Below are 22,146 nucleotides of genomic sequence, written 5' to 3' on the forward strand. Positions count from 1 at the left end.
AGTAACATAATGGCAATACTACTGGCATCTAGTAGACTATTTTCTGAAAGCCAATATTTCTAGGAGGATTATATAAATATACCACATTTTTGACACCTGGATGTCCAATAAACCAGATTTATCTGAGCGTTTTTCTTGCAAAGAGGTGGAGAAGCCTCTTTATGTACCAATACGAAGCTGGGCTCTCACTGATGGTTCCTGGGGTCCTGGAGAGGCCATACAAATAAAAATTGTATTGTAGAAGTAGACCAATACTGAGTTAGTTCTAAGATGAAGAAGAAGCCTAAGAATTATAAAAGATGTTGGGCTGAGTGTAACTTAGCCAAATGCAGAATGCAGGCTGCAGTCATGAAGAGAGATTTCCCTGCGATAGAGAAGCTGGTGAGGATGAGTTTTAGTACCTGGCAGTCTGTTTCCTCGTAAGAGGTTTTGTCTCTACTGTGTAAACCATCTGAACCGTTTTAAATGATTTCAGTAAAAATCACTATGAATGTTCTTTGATCAAAATTTAGCAGAGTGTCTGAGAGGCTCCCCCTCTTATTTTCCTGTATTTCTTTGCCTTTTTTTTTTTTTTTTTTTTAATGATGATGATTTAAATAGTTGCAAGTGATTGCTGTGGAGCTTTTAGGGGGATGCCCACAGCATTCAGCAGGAGTTTTGTTTGCATAAACAGCTCAGGGTTGTGCACTTGTACACATGTCTAAATATGGATCGCAGTCAAGTAAACAAGCATGTAGCTGTATGCAGCAATCTGCATTCAGAGCTGGGAAACACCCTGTGTCACTCGCATGGGTGCGTACATGCCTACATCTAGGATGCTATGCAGCCTGGCGCTGAGGGCCATGATCACCAATCTACATGGGCCTCACCACAGGAAGGGAATGATAGCTATCTCAGAGGGGCAGAGGCCTCCGTCATTGGCTTTTGGAGCAGTAAGATACTGCTCTCCTTTGAAGGACATGTCAGGGCAGATAGGCGCTTTCAAAATGCCTGTGCTTACAGATAAAGGGAGAGGGGAACAGCTTGCCTAATGCTGGATGTTTTCAGTCCTAAAGGCCTGTCGGTTTGTGACGCATAAGGTTTTGTTCCCTGTTCCTCAGGCTGAACTTCTGTGGGAGCAAGAGAAACCTTCTTATCTAAGGAAGAAGTTGCGTACAGACTAACTGGAAGCATTAGAGAAATGGGGTTATGCTTGTGCTGCCCCCAGAGTACTGGGGCATATCTTGTGAATCGTGTCCTGCAGCTGACAAAAATATCTGTAAATCTCTTGGGTATATATTGTGCAGAGAGGAATGTGAAATGCTCATGACTATTTAGATACTCCTTATGTGTATTGCAGTAGATGAAGAGCAAGTGATATATACGTATTTATTTAAAATTTTATTATCATTATAAATTTCTGTATGAAACTTAGCTCTAAACTGTAGTCTGTCCCCAAAGAAAGCCAAATTTGTGATGCCAGTGCAAAGTATGCCATGTCTCATGCAGTCTCATAGAGTGTACGCTGTCATTAGGGATCTTTGCACATGAGGTAATAACATAGGTGTGTAATAATAATTTCCTTGTATTACCATAAAATCTAATCTCCTTAAATACTGAAGGCCTCAGGAGTTTTGGAGCAGCTTCTGCTGTCTGAGATAGTCATGCTCTCTACTTTTTAGAGGATGGATCTTCAAGGCACAAATTATTGCACTTGTGTGTCTAAGTAGGCTTTAAAAGCTTGTGGTTTGAAAAAGTGAGATAAAGGAACTGTAAAATTAACAGTGAAAACCAGTGAATGCTATAGTGAGGAAGTCTAGTCTTAGCTGTACTATACAAAACAGAGATCTGAAAACTCTCTGGTTGTTAGATCAGCCAAATCAAGCAGAAGCAAATGGCAAATATTACTGTTGCTTATGTTGCATTGATTCTTGTCTGCATTTTAAAAGCATTAGGGAATCCTAATGGAGATCTGGAATCAAATTTCAAAAACGCACATTTTTGAAAAGTCAGCAGAAAAGTGTTGGAAAGAACAATGATGTCTCCCAAATTTTATACACTTAAGTTTCTCTTAACTGCAAAAAGAAGGAAATTTCTGTTTTCTTTAATAAGGAAACTTCTACTTCCTTTAATGAGGAACATTGCTGAAATGAAGGCAAAGAGAAGCTCAGTGCAATGTGAGCTGCACAGGGAAAGAGAATACTTTCATTTTCCTGATGTGAGTGCTTGTTTAGGCTCAGTGAGGCTATCTTTTGGGGTGAGGTGGTGTGTGCTACCCCAATGGTGCCTGAGGGCTGGGAAGGGATGAGGTGGCTCTGCCCTTTCTACGAAGCCCAATTCCACAGCATAAAGTTTTCCTGATAAGGCTGCACTACATTGCCTGCTGTACAGCAGGACTGGACAGACCAGACCATAAGCAGTGAGGTAGGGAAATGAGCAGTTTAAGCTCTGAGTGTTATACTGGCCTACCACAGTATGTACTTTGAAAGGTTTTACTGAGTCTCAGGTATATGCTAGTAATCTAAAGCAACTGTAACCACCGGACCAAACTTCTTGAGGATGGTTGTCCAGTAAAGAACTGTGGGTAATACATGGCGGCTGGAAGAATGTTTTGAGGAACCATCACTCTGTTTTATCTGTCCTTCTTGGAGTTCACTGATTGAAATGAGCTGGTGGGAAGATGCTGGGCTATATCCACCTCTCACTTGGTCCACCTGGGCTATTCCCTACATGTCTCTATAGATAAGACTACTCCAAGAAGGCTGAAAGGATTGAAGAAATAGGCACACAAATTACTTTAACAGGCAACCAGCTTCACTTTTGCTCTATCCAAATTCTCAGCAAAAATCTGTCCTGTTGATTTCACTGACTGTACATGATTTTTGAGCAGAAATCCTCATGATTGCATGTCATTGTTAATACATGTATGAATTGACTTTTAGTCTGATGGTTAATAAGGGCTCTTACAAGGTAAGTATTTTTGTTTCTTCTGCTTTGCTTTGTTTTTTCAGGAAAATAATCATTTTCTGCTAATTATTCCTTAGCAGTTGCTGCTCCTTTTCTCCAAATGGTATGTATTTTATTCCTCAGCAAAGCACGTTTTTCATACCCCTAGCACAGCTTTAGCCTTGGTCAAGCACAGAGGGATTACTTAGATAAGATACTAGCCATGGCTAGCATAATCTCCTGATAAAACCAGAGCATCATTAGGGTACAAAGCTATAGCCTTGGAAGACAGAGAAAACAGCATGTAGGACTCTTGAATAAGAGTCATGAGCAAACAGATTTTTGCAAGGATTATAGGAATCCTTTTGTTAACTTTTGCAATAATCATTAAACCCTTTTCTTGTTGTTTAAAAATTGGTGCTTTTGATTGTTTGTTACTGTTAAATCAATGAAGGGAATTACTTGGTAATAAATTTCAGCATGGAGATTTCCCCATCATAGTTATTTCAAGCAGAATTTGAGTACTGGAAACGTAGGAAGAATGAAAGTTGAAGATCAATGACTTAATAACAAGATCTTTGAGACCATGCCTTATATATGGAAGACAGCAATTTGCATTTGCTTCCTGTAGGGTGACTTTAATAAGGAACAGAAGGCATTTAGCATATGCTAATACTGAGTCTCTTCTGTGCATCTGTTGAACTTAGAAAGTATAAAATCCGTGATGGAGACTTGTAAGATAGTACTCAGACGGATATGAGAGTGCTGCTGTAGGCAGGGAGTGACGAGGAGAGGACGTGGTGATGAGTGCTCCAAAAAGCTTGGGGGGTGTCAGCATAGCTAATGTGGAGTTTTGTTTAAGAGAGAGATGTTTACATGCTAGATAGAATTGCATATACAGCAAATAGCCTTAAATATATTTTGTGGTCGCTGGTACTTATATACAACGCAAAACCATAATTACAATGCTGTTCTTGTTTTTGGAACATCATCGTGTGCCAAACAAGTTCTGTGTATTTGTAGGGCACCATAATGTCAAAGATCAACTGAGTGCGAAGGGGATTGGTTTACAGGTACCTGCCATATTCACAAGAACAACAAAACCTAAATTCTCATTCACATGATGTTGTGAAGACACTAACCTTCAAGTGTTTGTCTATGGCTTCTGCAGCACCTGCTCATGGAGCCCACGTGCCCTGATGGGTGTTGGGTGGATTGTGCTGGTCAGGCTGTGCAGTCTGTGAAAGGGCATCATTAAGGTTCCTTTGTTCTTCCATAGCGCTGTATGAACAGCTTGGAGCAGAAAAAATTCCCCTTAAACAGAGTTTGCTGATGTTAACCGTGTCTTATGAAACTCAGTAGTTTCCTGTTTTGATTGTTCTGGTGGCTTCTTTTGGAACATTATCCAGTGTGTTGGCTCCTCTATTTTTTGAAGTGTTTCAAAAAGTTCGAGGAAAAAATTTTGGTTTGATTGGAGTTTTAGAAGCAGGAGTCCTCACTGCAGTTGGAACAATTTCCTAGACAGTTCAACACACTCATTCAGCCCTCCCTGTCCTACTAGTGTCCCTGCTGTTGGTTTTAAGATAAATTATAGACCTGGAACGGCATGTAGGTCAGATGCCTGGCATAAGAAGCAAAGATTTCATCTTTGGCAGAGCAGCCAAGCTCCCACAGACCAAATGTCTCCAGGATTTCTCCAGGTTAACCATAGGGTATTGAACTTACTCCTCCAGTCCAGCTTGGAAAGCTGACAATCTCAAATCATTTGTTGAACCTCTAATCAAAACAAACAAACAAAAAATCTTTGCAATGTATGAAAACAGATCACTAATAGTTTTAATACATTAGGAAAAAACTCTGCTATTTATGGCAAAATGCTTCTATATTAGCATTCATAGCATGTTTTAAAGAAGCACCAACTTCTTGCAGGCAATGAAAAACAACGTCAGTTGAAAATGTGGAAGATTTTGTGCCTTTCTCTGCCCTTGCTTATGCCCTATTCAGTACTAATGGGACTGTATGGGATGTAAATGGCCACAGCACTTGGGCCATTACACATAAACCAAATTTGGGGAACTCTTTGTGTTTGCTATGCACAGTGAACCTCTGGGAAAGCTTCAGCCTTTGACCTCTGTAGTGGGTTATGACAGAGAAGAATCGTAAGAGCTGGATTTAGACCCATCTGTGGAAAGCTGGTTAAAAATATTTAACAAGTTCTTCCTCTTCCCCCAGCTCAGTAAAGGTCCTCTTAAAATATATTCTCTGTGACTTCATTTTTATCATTGCTTTGGGAGCCCTGTCCCCAAGCCTACTTGTAAGGAAATGATTAAATTATATTCAAGTTTGTGCTTTGAAATTGCCTTGGTGCAAGTCCAAGAAGTATTTTCATGCTCTTCCAAATTTCCATGCTCTTTAATATTAATCTATTTTCATCAGTGGCCTGCCCCAGCAGTAAAATTTGTTTGTAATTGGTCATGTAATGATTGCTGAAGGGCCATAAGAACTAAACTGAATTTATCTCAGACTTAGATATATATGTATATATATATTTTTTTTTTCCCTAAGAAAAAAATAAGGTTTCTATTAGAAAATGAAATGGAATTTGACAAGTAATAGTGGGTAATTTGTTACACAAATCATTAAAGAAATTATGGTAGCAGAACTCTTTCATTTTGCTTTTACAACATAGAATATTCTTCTCTTTGAAATACTTTGTCACTAGCTTTTAATTTTGCATTATATGTTAATAAGTGTTTGTGTTTGGTTTGTGGTGGCAATTTCAAAGTGAGCAAACACTAATGCCATTTATTGCTTTTGAGAACCTTTTCACGTGGTCTACAAGTTAAAACTATCCCAAATATCTAGAATTAAGGAATTCAAGGAATTATTTCTTTTTTGTAATGTTAGCCTAGGTGGTCTTCAGAAAAAGTCCAAACATCTGACTGCAACTTAGCAGACCTTTTGAAATTCTGTTTTACTTAGAGAGGCTTTTTGTTGGGTTTATTGTGGAAAGATGTTTTGTGCAAGAACAGGAGTGGCTTTACTGCTTAAGAGAATGGCTATTACTAATGACTGTTAGTTGCATTTTTAGTCAATAATATTTTGGGGTTTTTTTCCTGCGAAGTTGTTTGTAATCAAAGCCATTATACTATCACTTAAATGGAAAGGCCAGCGTTTCCCCAGAACAGCTGTGTAGTTACATTAGCTTCTATAAATAAGTGTATTATTTTAGAAGAAAGTTGTAAAGCACTCTGTTTACCCCTATGGAGGTAAGTAGAATAGCTTAAAATATGCCTAAGTAAAGGATGAAGAACAACATTTGAACAAATAACATCCTTCAAGGGTTCTTTATGGATATATAATATTTTAATCAAACACAATTTCTCTGTGGTTTTGTGGTCTTATGAAAACTGAAAGGAAGAAAAGTGCTATTTCACTGTTCGGCTGGCTGAAATACAATAATTTCCTTGTTTAAAACATCAATTCTCCCTGCTTATATTGAGATGTTTTTGGAGGCTGATAGAAAAATCTGAGAACATGCTATGCTCTATGCTATGTAATTTTCTCTAAAATATGAAAAGTTCTATTCGCTGTGTGGAGAAAATAAAAGCATTAGCACACACTCTGTACTCCTTTAGAGACACACATTGGTTAGACAGAGAAGTTTCATTATCATGCATGCTGAAAATGTGGTCTAAGAGCTTTAATTTACCTTCATCTGTCAATGTTAATGGACAGAGCAAGTGCTGGAGCTGCTGTAAAACAAATCTGTTTTCCTTTTTTCTGCTGTGCTAGATAATGAAATAAAAGCTAAATTATCACTGATAAAAGTAATTTGCAGAAAAGCAATGATAAAAATATAACAGCAGAGCTTGCCATTAGCAGTTTAAATGGATAATGTTTGCTAGTGCTTCTAACATACTTCTGTCCTCTGTTTTTTGTTGTCTTCTCCCCTTCCCCCCATGCTGGGAAGGGCATTTAAAATTATGGATACACTAAATCCAAGCATGAGTACCTTTCTGAGAGGTAACTAATATATATACATATATATATATGTAAAATATATAATATTGCTTAGTCAAAGCATGTAGTTAGTGCTTTGAGGTGCTGTATCAGTATAATTCTATCCATCCTAACTTTAAGAATGTGTTTGCTAATGATGAAAAATGAGAAAATGGTTTAACTCCTTGCGGTGCTGGTAGCTCTTGTAAACTTACCATGAATTATGTGATGTTTACTGCGGAAGCCTTAATTCATTCTTGAAGGTGTATTTACGTGAGTGAGGCTCATAGCTGCCTCTTGTCTGTTTTTGTTGTTTATTTGTTTTGTTTAGCTATTTCTATCATTAAGCCATAAAAATTAAGTTTGAAGCCATGCCCCAATTGCTCACAGAAACTCAAAAATGAGGAGGCAGATGCATAGACTGCTGAGCCTTGTGTTTGCGCGTGTGTTGTGGTCCCAATGTCTGTATACAGTAATGTACACAAACCTTTTTAAATCTTATAATTTATTTTTAAACTGGCTTTATCTCTATTGAAATTGAGTCATCATTTTTTAAAAAAAAATGACTGGAATTCATACTATTTTTAAAATGGAAAGCCAGTTTCCAGGGTAAGAACCGGATATTAGCCAAGGAATACTTCAAAGAGGGTTAATTTCTTGTTATAGCTGAACATACTCACTGGTCCATATGTAGTTTGTAAAAGCATTTCTTTAAAGACATTTGGTTGTGAATGGCCACACTGGAGCAACTGCTCAACTCTAATTGTGGTACCTAAAAGCATTCTATGTTTGCAGCCTGACTACCACTGTACAGTGCTTGCCAGTTTGAAAATGTCAAGTACGGTTATGCTGCCACATTCCTGACTGGCCTGCTCCTGACCATCCTTCAAAAAACCTGCCCTTTCTCCAGTACACTTTCTCTAGCTATTGCTGCCAGTTGCTATTTTGCTGTTTCACGGCTATGCCTGTAATCCTGAGGAAGGCAGGGCCTCGCTGGACCAGGCAGCCTGGGAAAGCAGATGTACTCACTCTCCCTGCCCCAAAAAATAAAGCAAGGGCACTGTGGGAGTTAAGGAAACTATTCATCAGTGTGCCTGTGCAGAGTATCAGCTGGAGCACACAGCCCTGGTCAGACAATCTCAGAAAGGTGCAGGCCTGTATGAAGTACAAAGCTGCTGCTTTATTTTATTGTGCAAGAGTTAACGTAGGAGAAACACATTTCAGAAATTCTTAGAGTATTTTTAGCCAACAAAACCTTTCAAGTGATGTGTGTCTGTTCTTCTGAAGTGCTTTACTATTTATTGCAGCTGAACGCTGTCATTATAAGTTTATGATGTCACAATACTTTGTAGATTCTTTCTGTATTATTCAATATTTTGTATCTATTCCTTCTGTGTTTAGGAAGTGTTTAGGAAAAAAAATGTTAAAACATGTTGTTATATCAGTACAGATAATTAGGTTCTTATTTTGAAGTACTATTCAAGTAGATGAACACAAAGTGTATTTCATGGAGGGGCCTTCAGAGATTTTTTTTGTGGCATAATATTTTGGCATAAATGTAGTAGAATAATAAGAACACCATAATGGAAGAAAATCTAAATCTTAGTTCACTGATATAAAACAGATTCAAGAAGATAACCTGAAACTGTGGTGACAGAGCTCTGCTTGCCAGCAGCAGTGCTGCTGTTGCTCACAGCTGGCTATTAATAGGCAAGTGGGAGGGATGTGATGCACCAAGATGACTCCTTTCATGGCAAGTCAAACACAACTTCAGTGAAGTAAAACTTTGATGAGTTAGCATCAAAGCTGTATCACCATAGGTGGGTAGCAGAACAATCTAATGCACTGGCACAGCGTTTGTTGGTTAACAAACACGCCTTAGAACAAAATGGAGTTGCAAAACTGGTGCTCATGCAGAAACAAAGGCCGGAGGGTGAGCTCTAGTACACAAGCAGAAGTAGGAGAGGAGTAGCTTTGCTGTCTTATCTCCATATGGATTTGTTATACTGTAGCTATGAGTGGATGTTGGACCAAACTATCTCTCAGCAGAAAAAAAGAATCCCCTATTCCCTGGTGACAAATCCAAATAGGGAGTAAGCCACAAAACCTTTGAGAACACCAGTATTAAACATTGAGAGCTTTAGAAAGATACTCTCTGTGCTGAAAAGTCAGTATAAAACACATGGGAGCTCTTGCGTTCAGTTTGTCTACGGGGAGGAGGCTGCATGTGCTTGGTGCCTCTAGGTCTGCTGAGTTATGTTGTATTCAGAAGTGGATGCGTGCATGAAAATTTGCTATTTTAGGGAGCGTAGGTAAGCAGTTAGACCAGAGGTAAAACACGTGAGGGTTGAGCTGTGCGGACTGACAGCAGTTTGTTCAGGCCAGAGGTGGGAAAGACATTGTCAAAGGCTTTCAGTAAATGAAAATGTTGCTGTTGGAAGGGAGAGGTGTCCTACTTAGGGAACATAGACCTTTCTGAGAAGGGCTGAGGGTGATCTTGGATGCACAGGTGCAATCATGAGGCCTACTGAGCCATCTGGAATGGTTTGCATGAGTGAGGAAAGAGCAAGTTGGTTCAGCAGGGTTAGACGGCTGGAAATACTTGCGCAGATAGAAAATAGATCTCTGTGTAAAGTTGTATCTGCACAGTTGTAGTCTTGTATGCTTCTTTGAAGGTACTACAGAGTAGAGGAGATAGTTCTTTCTAAAAGTTTTTAGGCAGTAATGTTTCTTCTTTACAATATCCTTGTGGGGATGACAAGTGGATCTTTTAGGTCATCTCTGGTCTAAGTCTTGGTAGACAAGGCTGACGAAGCTACTGGGCAGGCTGGAGCCTTTTCATCATCAATGTTATTCATGGAGTTCAACAGAATTTATCTTTGTCCTTCTGACTGTTCTCAAAGCTTAGTTAATTGGGATGATCTCTGCTTGCATAACTGGGACTTAACAGAGTCCAGATATTCCTGTATTTCAGCCACACTTGCACCTTTCACCCTGTGTGAAGCAAGACACTTGGGGTGAAAAGTTCTTCCACTTTGCCTTTTATCTAATTCTGCGCCTGCACTTTAAAATACTTTCCATGCCCTTGAAGTCTTTCTGCGCCCATGGGATTCTTTTGGGTTGTCTCCTTTCCCCTTCCTCTCCCAAAGTCTGCTGACGGCACTCCCAAATCTTTCTCCCATTTTCTTAATTGTGTTATCTACTTCCTCCAGAGATGGTTTGATAAAAATCTGGTTTCCAGTTCTCTCCATGCTCAAACCTCTTTGTGGTAGAGAACATCATTTAATGAAGCTCTGTTAATGATCCTTCTTGCTTTACTTAAAATGTTATCAGTTTCTAATACTCCTCAATATTTCTCTTATTTTTTCCTACAATGTTATGCGTATTTTTGAGACACTGGAAATACTATATTATAAGCTACCAAAACATTCATTATTTCTTGGCCTATGAAATTCCATGACATTTTCATTGTTGTTTTTAAGTAACAGACTTGTGGAGAATAGCTACCTTTTCCACGCAACCCCCCTATTTTGTTCCCCACAGTTTGTTGTTTTTACCTACTTTTTTTTTTTTAATAAAAAAACAAAAAACAAACCTTCATCTTCTTGGCTACCGTGTAACAGAACTTGTACAGAAACTTGGATGGTCCTTCCCTTGCCAAACAGTGGCTGTCTTCTTCTAGCAGCTGACTTGATACAAAAAGTGTTGCATGTCATAGGCAAATCTGAAAGCAAAGTATTTTTTGTTTACTGTCACTGACACAAGACAAGAAAACAGAAACCAAAACTCATTTTGAAGAGCTGTACTGTAATCTTTTACCTACAGACATCAAGATAACTCTTTTTTCAGTTAATTTAGTGAGGTGAGAATCAGTCCCAAAGAGCCGCAATTCCCCCTGTGGGGGATCACATTAGGGAGAAACTTTGAGTTTGTAACATCACGTTTGTCCTTCATCCAAGATTCTACTGGGTCCCTGTTGGGTCCTCATCTGCACAGTACCACAAAGACCACTGTTTGGACCAAGTTTCATGGGTCTGTTTGTTTGATATTCCCTGGTATCTTTGCGTTCCCTGTTTGTGTGTGGGATGAGTGTCATTATTGGATCCCTAAATTGGAGTCCAGTGGTTAACAGGCTCGGAACCATCTCCCTTCCTATGCAGAGGATGATTTTCCCAGTTGTTCAGTTGCTGTTTTTTATTTTTAATGCTAAAATGGGGAAGTGAGGAGTTTAATATTTTAAGGTGGTTATTCAAGTAGCTGTAGCTCCCAAAATACATGAGAAAGGCACATATGGAGGTTGACTGTCCAGAACTGTTGTAAGTCCACCCTATGCCAGAGGACATGCTCCATGGCAGTTCAGCCCTTTTAGGGCAGTAGGCTTTACAGGCACTCTAGCCTCTCATAGATTTTTACTGTCAGTCACAGTTTATCTGTAGATATATTCCTGCCATCGTGTGTGGTGGTGCATGGTGTAATTCCAAAAGCACCTAAATAACAGTTTGCTGTAACTGATACATTTGTAATGGAGAAGGAGGGATCATCAGAGTAGGTGCAAACACTGTATTTTCTGGGAACTGTGTGTTATTTTCCCTTCTCCAAACCCTGCAGCTTATCTTCGTTGTTTCTCTATCTTTCCTCTCCCCTCTGGTCAGACTCCAGTTTGTAATTCTGCATTCTTTGCTGCTCAGCCTGAGGTTTTCTGATTTTTAAATGCTTGTTTTGAATTTGCATGATGTTTCTGTGGAGAACATTTTGGTGACGCAAGACCTGCTGGTTAGAAGATTTTTTTGAGAATATGAAACAGAGGCTGAAAGTCGAGTGGTATCCACTTGGCACACCTATATGCCCAGAATAACTTCAGACCTATAAAAATAGACAGTGAGAAGTTTATTCTTATGGAGGAAAAGTAAAACCTGTGCAAATATTTTGCTGGTGAAGGTGACTGACCAGTAGAACAACCTACTAAATATTAGAATGGGTTGAGTCTCCATCCCTGAAAGTTATATAAATTGTTCAGGTTGTTCTTTTAAAGAAATGTTCGTATTCAAATTGTTTTAATTCAAGTGAATCCTTTAACCTCTGATCTACAGGTTAGACAGGTTGTTGTTCTTCATCCTTTCTGGACTGATGAGGTTTGACACTGTCATTCATCCTTCTTCCAAGCTCTTACTAAGTCAGAGCTTCAGGGAAACATGTCTTCATTCAGGATTTTAATAAAACATGCTATAATCATAATGTATAAAATCTCTGCATCTACAGAGGCACAGACAGACAATTCTGCTCTGATTTGAAGTTTTGTTGATAATATACTAGGTCAGTGGGCTTTCCTGCTTCTTGTCACACTGTGGGCAAGTTTTCTTGCTGGGCTTTCAGAAAGGCTTTTTTCAGCTTTCATTAGTGAAAGCTAAACAGCGTATTCTCAGCTGTCATAAACATTTAATGTTAGATAATAAAGCTTTATTTAATGTCCTTCATAAAGATCACCTATTTAATTCTTAAGTGGTGATCTGAGGTAGAGGATATCTCTACCGCTGGATGTTCACCAGTGTGAATTTGCTGTGTTAATGACTCTTCTGTAACGGTCCTTGGGAGGTTTTTATTTTTTATTTTTAATGTTTTCAAGTTTTCTTTGAATGACTAATGGGAAAATCCCCAGAAATTGGTGGAAGTCTATTACATGTTTGAGGAAATAACAATAAGAATAGAGGGGGAAAGTTGATAATTGGTAGTTGATTTGTACAATGGTGAATAAGATGAAGAAAAATGGGAGTAAAATGACATACATAAGATGTTATTTCATAAATAACACTGTTGACTATTCACAATTGACTAAAAACTGCATTAAGTCAAATTTAAACCATGCTTCTACAATGTAGATGAACATTGTGTTGTGCCCTGCTCTTTAAAAGTAATTACTGATGTTTTTTTGCCATACGCATTGCATTATTAAGCTTTCTTAATCTTAAATGGCTGTTCCAGTAAAAGATTTAAGTATTTATTCACGTTGTGTGTTGTGTATGGAGGTACTTTCTATTATTTTTTTCCTATGGAGGAATAAAAATCCTTTTATAACTACTCTTGGCCATGGCAGCGTGTTTTGTACAAATGTAGTTAACCACACTGGCGTACAAATACAACTCAAAAGGATATATTAATGCAAGCAGTTTGGCCTTTTGGATTCAGCATGAGCAATACAAGTGCATCCTGCTTGCTCTGTGCCTGTCTCGTTATTCTTTTGCACTAGCATTTGGAGTAGGCTTGTGGTACAACTGTTACCTCATCTTTGGCCCACATACCATCCCAGTTGTCTTTCCTAATGACAAAATCATTATTTTGGGCAGTGAGTGCAGTTTATTTTTTATCCCCCCCCCCCCCCCCCCCCCTTTTTTTTTTCTTTCTACTTCTCCTAAAAAACAGACAATTTTGGAACAACCATTCAGGTTGATTAAGTAATTTAATTTAGAAAAGGACAAGAAGAATAGGTGGTGTTTTCCCAGAACTGCTCTAAGGAGGCACAAGGTTTGTTTCTGAAATTGCACTGGGAGTTGATGGGACTCAGCTCAAAAAGGATGAGCACACCTTTGCCCTCATCTTGGGAAGGAAGTACCATCTGTTTTGTGTAATGTTTGTGACCACTTATGCATGTACTGATACGTTTGCATGCATTTCAGCATGTGAATCTTAGGCTACCTTATGAGAAATTTGGCTGATACAGTTAGAATGAGAACAATGAAATATGGAGGTAGCACACCCCAATGCAAAGTGGAGCATCTGCTAAGCCCATGGAGTTGTGCTGTTCTGCCTTAGCAGGGAGGACCATTATTCTTTCTGTGTTTGTTTTATTCCTCTGCTGATGCTAGCACAACTGAAATGTGAAATTCTGATTTATGTCCAAGATATGGCTATTTGTAGCATGTCTTCTAGGAAATACAAGGGATTTTAATAGTAAGATGATGACAGTAAAATGTATTAAATTAAAGACAAGATCTTATTTTGTCAAACAACTGATTTTTATTTACCATGTTATTGTCTTAACTGTAACTTATTACTGTTCTTAGATTCCCACCTCCTGCCCTTCTGGGGAGATGGGATGGTGATGGAGGTGGGAATCACGCACAATATATGCAATGTGTGCCTTGTTTGGTTATCTTCAAGAAAAATAAAACTCCATCAGGAATAATGGCAAAATACTGATTTTGTTACTTCATGATTTTGAAGTAAAAAAGAAGAAAAGAGAGAGCAATCTGGTATTGCATGCTTCCCAGTTTTGCTGCTTCCTATTCATCATCACCTTCTATACTTGTCTAGAGCAGCCGTTCTCTGATTCTAGGTACACAGGAATTTAAAGAGTCAGTAGGCAGCAGTAGGAAAAGAAACAAAGATAAAGCAAGGAATGCTGAAAAAGAATGACTGTGTCCGGTTATTCTTGGTTTGTAATAGAAAATGTAGACAGCCCTTACTGCTATCAGTTCCCTTTGCAAGTTTTTGTGTAGTGTGCAATTAATTATTTAGGGCTATGGATCAGATGTGCTGGCGGCCATTTCCTGACAGAACCAAGCCTTAATTTTTAGAATACTTGAAATTCTGTAGTTGAGTGTGGAGAGGCCACAACCGTTTCCTCCTCAAGTACCAGAGTTTCGGTGTCCCTCTTGTTTCTGCCAGATCCTGAGAGGCAGGTCAGCCATGAGAATGCTCAACGCAGTGACGCAGGCAGCCAAGGAAAAGGCTTTACTAAGAAATGATGAGTGTTGTTTTCAGATAAGTAGCATCTCAGTGACTTGTGCTACTTTGTGATCAATGGTTTCTTTATTCTTCCCACCACAGTTGTTTGAAAGAGCCTGACTCAGTTACTGATAGGTGGTAATCAGGTGTGTGTACAAGAGTGTGCGGTCAGGGTACCCATTCCTCTGATGTACGAGACCTCCAGTTGCTGATTTTAGCTGTAAATCAAGCTACTGGTTTTCTATTTTATCAGTTTAAATGAGCGACAGACCTCAATACTAAGAGATCAGAACCACACCCATGTGAATGCAACTTATCACTTGCATCTCAGTTTACCTGATGGCTTAATTAAGAGGAGATGGGCAGTTGAAGTGGTACTGTGTAAAATAACAGCCATCTGAAAGAAAAGCTGGAACTGAGAATGACCTGTTTTCCAGGATGCTTGTGCAGACAAAACTTGCATTCCACAGTGCAAAAAATGCGGCCTGGCTCTCAGGATTTACACTGGATAGTTGTTTCAGGAAGTCGAGGAAACTGTGTGACATGGAATAATCAAAATTTAGGAATGTCTGTATTGTTGTTCGTAAGAATTATTGTTCCCTCCTTGCTAGAGAAGTGGCTGTTTAATCTGTCTTTCTGGCTCTCTGGACATCCATCTTATTGTGCATGACTACAAGTGACCACAAGTCAAGAGACAGAGAGACCGTTAAATTGCATCATAACTGATCACATATTAAAATGATCAAGGTTCAAAAAGTAAAGAAGAGTCAACATCATTTCATAAAGATTTTATTACAAGAGCTGTTTTCTTAGCTTTATTAGCAGTAGTGTTTAAAGGAATTTGACACTTTGGAAGGACAAGACATGGCTTCTTATCAGACAGTGATGCAAAGTAATTTAGATGATTGCTTTGGACGTTCAAGAGCTGTTGTGCATCATCTTTTGAGCATTCAGCGCAAAGACTGTATGCTTGAAGCAAAGCAATGTGATCATCGAGCTGGCTGAATTTCCTTTAAAGATGCTCTGCTGCCTGAATTTAGGGTCCCAATCACTGTGGAAGGCATCAACACAGGGCAGGCCAAAACGTTATGAAAAGAAGGGACATCATTTTGCATTCCCAAGTTTGGGAGGGGATTCGCCTGCTCTATCTGTGCTTTACTTGTAATCTCACCAACTGTGGTGGAGACAAGCCTTGGTGAAAGCCTGGGCTCTACCCTTGAATATGTGCAGATTTTGGAGACCCATTTCATTATGGGTCAATTTCATTGCTCCTTTTCTGTCTTGCAGCTGTTCTATCCTAAACATTTTATTAGTTCTAACTTTAACTGAAGAAATTAGCAAACAACAAAACAAAAAGCACAACTGGAATGCATTGTAGAAAGCCATTCACTTCTGTAATACTTTTTTTTTTTTTTTAAGTTGTTGCAATGTATTTACTTTATGATCCCTATGAATGCTTGCTGTCATTTATTTACCAGCCAGTGCCGTCTGAAATGCTGATGGCTTTATTCTGAAAGTAAAGATGCCTAATTTATCCTACTTATGTAGAGAAGCTGGATGCACTTGAGACAGTTGCTGGAGCAAGGTTACATTGGATACTTGCAGACCTCTTACACAACTGTGCTTGGTGAAGATTTCTGTGGCATTACAGCTCGTCAGTCTTTTTTCAGGGACTGGAGAACCTACATCATTTTTAAGGGTGGTCTGTTTATTTTCCCTGTGTTGTTTTATGTACTGAAATATTGTAGTGAAAATAGCTGGGTGGGGTGTAATGAATGTTTTCAAAGACCTTCCTTTGAAAGAAGCTTTTTTTCCAGTCCTTGGTGGTCACCACCCATTTTCCTGTTCTGTGTGCGCCTCTCTCATTGTTCCTATCCACAAAGGCCCCTTGTGCAAACCTGTCAGCATATGTGCCAGTGCAATGAGATAAAATGGCACGGGTTATAAGGCTGAGCCTGGTGAAATGCCAGAGATTTTAACCACAGGCTCCATAAATTTCAGCATGTATTGCCCACATCGTAACGCGGTATTGGATTGTAAAATTCAGTGTTTGTCAACAAGTTTCAATGTGACTCTTTCAGCTGTTTATAGTTGATGGTGTTTGCGGCTGAAGTGCTACCGGGGTAGGTATGTTTGCTAGTCATATTATCATCATGTGATGGCAATAGTTGTCCCTCAGAGTTGAAATAAATCTTGATTGAAAATTTGTCCTTGTTTACCCGCAGTTGAACCATCTTGATAAATAATTCTCATTGTGGTTGGGTATGGACTGGGATGTGGTCAGTGTCCCCTCTGAAAAATGGAGCTGGTTTGGGGTTTAACTTCTGGGTCCGTGAGTTGCACTTCGTTCACCTTTAGCTTTAACCCACTGGTGAGGAGATAAAGCACATCCTTTGGTATGTGTTTTTTTAGAGTAGGTAAATAGTTGGGCTATCTGAAAGCAGATCTCAGCAATACCTGCTGAGCTTCTGAGCAACAATACTTACAGACCTTTAGATTAGCTGTCAAAATTGACTGATTACTACAAGTAATGCTACAAGATAAGAATCTGTAATCTCTCAGAACACAAATCACTGATAGAGATCTTGGGTTGTGCATTGTCATAACCTTATCCCCATGGTCGTGGTGCAATTCCAGCTCTAACTGTGCTGCAGGTACTCTTGAATGTGAGAGCAGAAACCATGAAGTAAAGAAGAGTTGTACATTTTTCACTACAGAAATGCCTGGTTACAAGTGTGTTCAATTTCAGCCAATGTGGAAACAGTCCTTTCTGTTGTGTTGTTCAGTGGTTCTGTTTTTCCTTTTAGTCTACAAGCTATTGCTGAAGCTTGCTATGTCTTGGCTGGTATCAATGAGTTGCTTGCCACAGGGAAGGAATCCATGATTCCATATCTTGACAGAGCAGAGTGGTGCAAAACCAGTCTCAGGAGGGAATATTGAGTTTAGAAGTCTTTGTGCTACTCCAGTTGTAGTTTGGCCATGTGCTGGGAATTTTATTTCTCTCACAATTTCCTTAGTATTTGAGAAGATTGAGGAAATGATTCTCTCATCTGTGTAAGTGTGCTCTGCAGCTTTACAAGATGGTTGAGAGCCATCCTGCCACTTTCTGGGGCCAACACCAGACCTTGCTGAGTGCAGAGACTTGGAGCTATAAGAAATGCTTCTCCATCATACTGCACTCCTCTAGCAAGGAATGTGTTGAAAAGTCAAAAAGGCAATGCCTACATCTGTTCTACCTGCTGACTGAACAGCAGCCTGACATCTTTTCTGCATGTCATAGGCCTTATGGGGTTCCCAGTGGCTGAGCCTAGCCTAAGAGTATCGTGTTCGGCACATCCTTTGAGGTGCCAGGTTCATGCCATTATGGTGAATGACAAATAGGCTGTGCTCTCAACATCGTAAAATAATCCTTGGCCAGATTAATGGTTGATGAAATCCTAATACTTATCTCTCCAGTTCAAGGTACTCATAAAACAAGAGTGAAAATGGTAGGACGTAAATCCTGTGGACGTTGTTTTGCTTACTATGATTAAATTTATCAGACTCTGGTGACATATTGCAAACCTAAATGCTTTAAAAAAATATAAGGGATCCAGCAGCCTCAGTATGGTTCTCAATGTCAGATTCCATTAGTACTTTTTAGCTGCTGTGATAACCAGCATTCATGGTGGTACTAAAAAACGGATGTGCAAAGAGTTTATCTTAACAACTGTATTAAATGTAAATGATATATATGTTTTTAAAATGTATGGATGTAATGCTTTTTATCTTAGAGTAACTTTTTTTTTTAATGAATACCAGGAAATTTCATGTAAAAAAGAAATTGCACATCTAGAAATGTGTAATCAGGATAATAGACTACTGATACTATCAGAGCTTCAGACATTAAGGAAGTTGGTCTTGCATGTGGTTTTAAAGTTCATATGGGATTTTACAGAATCACATCATGGTTAAGGCTTGCAGGGACCACTAGATCCATCTGATCCAACTCTAGCTCCAGTGGGGCTCTGCACAGAAGGCTGCCCAGGCCCATGTCCAGGCAGTTTCTGGAGATCTCCCAGCATGGAGGCTCCACAAACCCTCTGAGCAGCCCGTGCCAGTGCTCTGGCACCCACATAGTAAAGCAGTGCATCCTGATATTTAGATGGAACTTCATCTTTCAGTTTGTGCCTATTGCCTCTTGTCCTGTCGCTGGGCATCACTGAAAAGAGCTTGGCTCTGTCTTCCTTGTACCCATCTAAAGATCTGATGTGTTTCCTATTCAAGAAAGCTTTTTCATAACTATGTTACTGTAAGCCATAGTGGCATTAGAGTGATGTAGACTTAGTGTATCATCAGTATTTTCAGCTTAAAATTACTAGAAGTCTGATGTTCTCTTAGGCTTCATCACTTGCTACACTACTCTGACTAGCCAAGTTCCACAGTGTCATGCTAAACATCCTTTGGAAAGGCCTAGCAAGAACAGAAATTAGTTTCTTGCTCTTAACAAGAACCTTTTTCTGATCTATCTCTAAGTCTTTTGTATTTTCTGACTCTCATTAAATCTGGACTTCAGTTTTAAACTTGGAGGAAAGAATCACATCACATGTTGATATGGCAGTAAGTGCCAATGTTTATTAAACTAGCAGCAGAGATTTGTTGTTTAGTGAGTATGTGCAGAAAATACAAGAAATCCCCCCAGTCAAACCAAGGAGTTAGTGGTAAGTCAAAGCAGACTTAAAGGAAGGGTGGAAGGTATTTCATTTCCTTATTTTTGTAATAGCCCTGTGTGTTAGTAGCTTTTCTTGTTACCTTCGAACTCTCATTTCCTCTATTAACAAATTCCCTGTTTTGGCAGAGTTCATATTCATGTTGCATGAGTACTGGGTACCATCTTCCAGTGTGCAAGAATGCCACTTCAGCACTTTACAGCCATGAACACTACACATATTTTGAAACCTTTTTTTTTGTTCCCCTCTCAGTTGAGGAATAACTGTGTTCTTCCACTCCCTACTGGTGTGCCAAACTTGCTCATCTGGTGCTTTTTCAGGCTTTAGAAACAATTATTTTCACTGGAACGTGTTCATGTATAAGGAGGGATCTGTATGGCACTGTGTTTGGATTTCATTGACAGCTTACATATTTGGGCCTGGTTTCCTGGTGAGCGAGTAAATTGCTGTTTGTAGTACTCTTTATTTACTGATGGTCACTTTTATTACTTTAATGGAGGGGACTTTCAAAAAGCACAGCGTGCCATCCAGATTAAACTGCTTGTTGGGTAGAATGGTTACAAAGCTGAGTGAATTCTTTTTAAAGGAATTTTAAGGCTAAGTAAGCATGACTGCTGGCTGCTTGGTGTCCACACAGGCACATCTCTGGTCTGTCAGATGGTATGGTTCTGAGATAGCTATGGAGCAAAACTCCTTTTTAGATATGGTTGTGGCTTAAATCATCTAGGGATTTGCTAAGCAGAAGGTAAAGCAAAATGTAAACACACAGCAAAAAGTGGATTTGCTGGTTTGAAATAAATCTTTGTTGTTATCTATGATAGTACTGCCCATTAAAATATTTTTACAAATTGGAATTTTTTTTATGCTAAACATCCACTCAGTTTTTAAACTTGTTTTGTGTGTACTGTAAAATATTTCCTTATCTTTTCAGCCCTAGAATGTATTTTTCTTTCTCTACAAGTTAGCATTTGAGGCTTAACTCTTAAACCGTTTGAAATAAGAGTTTACTTCAGAAATTTCATATGACAGCTTAATTAACTCTGGATTCTTGACCTTTAAAGTGCTGGAACTAGAAACATTTAATAACCAGCCGGTGGACATAAAGTAATATGCTTGCTATTTTACTAGTTTGCATGGAAGGCAGTCTGAAGCAAAGTCCAAGGGTCATCAAAATAGGGAAGGAAACTGAAGGAAGTCAGTCTGAGCTATGTATTTCAAAAGGTTTTATGTCTGTGTCGTACAGTGTGTAGGTATGAGTGAAGACTACCAGACTGCAAATAAGGTGTTCTCATGCGAGGAACAGCCTGTGATTTCACTAAAATCTCCTGTGATCTGGGGCCTACAAGGTAGAAAGGTAATTCAGCGCAGTTACTGTCCTGCCTAGTCTTACATGAGCAAAGTATTGATCCATGTGGACTTGAGAGCAGTGAAACACTGAGCTGGAAGTTTCTATCTCAGCCTGGGACACAGTGCAATCTACTCCGCGAGTTGCAAGGAGGTCGCCACCCTCCTAGACATCGGGAGCATGGCTGAGGCTGACCACCCAGCACCATCGTCAGCTGAGTAAGTTCCAAGGGCTTCCATGGGTAGCTGCAGGATGGGATTGCTCCCACCTGCAGAGGTTTGGAGCTGCCGGGCGTGACAGGTACCCAAGATGACGTGATAGTTTTACAGAGTTGTTTGGGCAGGGGTGGTTATATGGGGCTTCGGTTTTTTCCAAGCCTGAAGTTTCCAGCACGGCAGCTGGAGAGGCTGCTGGAAGCCAGAGTATGATCTGAACCCTAAGCAAGACCTTCATCTGCCAGCATTCCTGTTGATTTCAGTACAGCTGTGTTGCAAGGACGCCGGGATGAACGAGGGGATGGGAATCCGACCCCTGCGTCTGTGCCAGGCAATCCTTCTCCCAGTTGAGTTCTCCCCACTGGTGAGGCAGCATGTGTGGTGGGTGTGGGCGTAGCCTTTGGACTGGCTCGTTGTCCGGGTTGGTGGAAGAAAACATGGAGAGCTTTAGCTTATGAGATGCTGAGAGCTCCAGTTGAAACTGCCAGCACTGCTAGTGTCACAGGCAGCAGCCCATAACTTCTGTTTTCAGAAGGCAAACTGAATGCGGCTGGGAGCAAGTGGACTGAGCCCTAACCAGAGACTCCAGGCCTGTTCCTGAGCTCCATCACCTTGTTTCCAGTGGAGACTTGAGCTTTCCCATTCCTTTCTTGTTGTTTTGAGGGGAATGGTTTGTAATCATGCAGTGATTACAGCATGAGTGTGTGTGTGTGTTGGTGGAGCAGGGCCAGATCCTGGCAGGTCCTGGGACTCCCAAAAGTACAAGGCATGATGGAAGCTTCCCTGCAGGACCTCCCACCCTTGTAAGTGAGCACAGATGGGTTGATCTGAAGTGGGTTTCTCCTCTCATTGCCCCCTGCATTTTTAAAAATCTGACATGGGTTTGGGTGAGGAAGGTTTCTGCCTTTGCTTGCTCCACTTTCTCCAAGCAGTGACGCACACATTTACTCGTTTTTGCCACATAAGTGGGCGGTTTATATGCTGGGAGGGAATGATTCATAAATTAGCTGCAACCTGTGCCTTTATTGCTCTAATGATGTGTGAGCAGGATTACATGTAAACCTTTCTGCCTGGCCTTCAGACAGAGTTGTTGAGGAGTTATATTTTCACTTTCTGGCTGCGGGTAGCCAAGCCTTGCCCAGGGAGAAAAGCTCTCCCAGTGAATAAAATGGAGGACAGCTGCAGGGAGATGAGATGGCCTGCTACCTGCAAAGGAAAACCATGAACA

The 22,146-nt window shown here is 39.9% G+C and overlaps 1 protein-coding gene across 7 annotated transcripts in view; it reads left to right on the forward strand.

The window, feature by feature from the left end:
• The window catches only part of EPAS1 (endothelial PAS domain protein 1), a 119,464-nt gene that overhangs the window by 60,238 nt on the left and 37,080 nt on the right, over positions 1–22,146 (forward strand). For 2 of the 7 annotated variants that reach the window (XM_015283618.4, XM_015283619.4), the window contains exon 1: positions 20,568–20,921. The exons of 2 other annotated variants lie outside the window; for them this stretch is intronic. In XM_015283618.4, the coding sequence (XP_015139104.2) occupies positions 20,884–20,921 (38 nt within the window). In that variant the 5' untranslated portion in view covers positions 20,568–20,883. Of the gene's footprint in view, positions 1–20,567; positions 21,283–22,146 lie in introns of those variants that run through there. 3 more of the 7 variants (XM_046938428.1, XM_046938430.1, XM_046938429.1) reach the window with 3 other exon arrangements.

The sequence above is a fragment of the Gallus gallus genome, chromosome 3 (genome assembly GCF_016699485.2).
Source record: "Gallus gallus isolate bGalGal1 chromosome 3, bGalGal1.mat.broiler.GRCg7b, whole genome shotgun sequence".
Taxonomy (NCBI): Eukaryota; Metazoa; Chordata; class Aves; order Galliformes; family Phasianidae; genus Gallus; species Gallus gallus.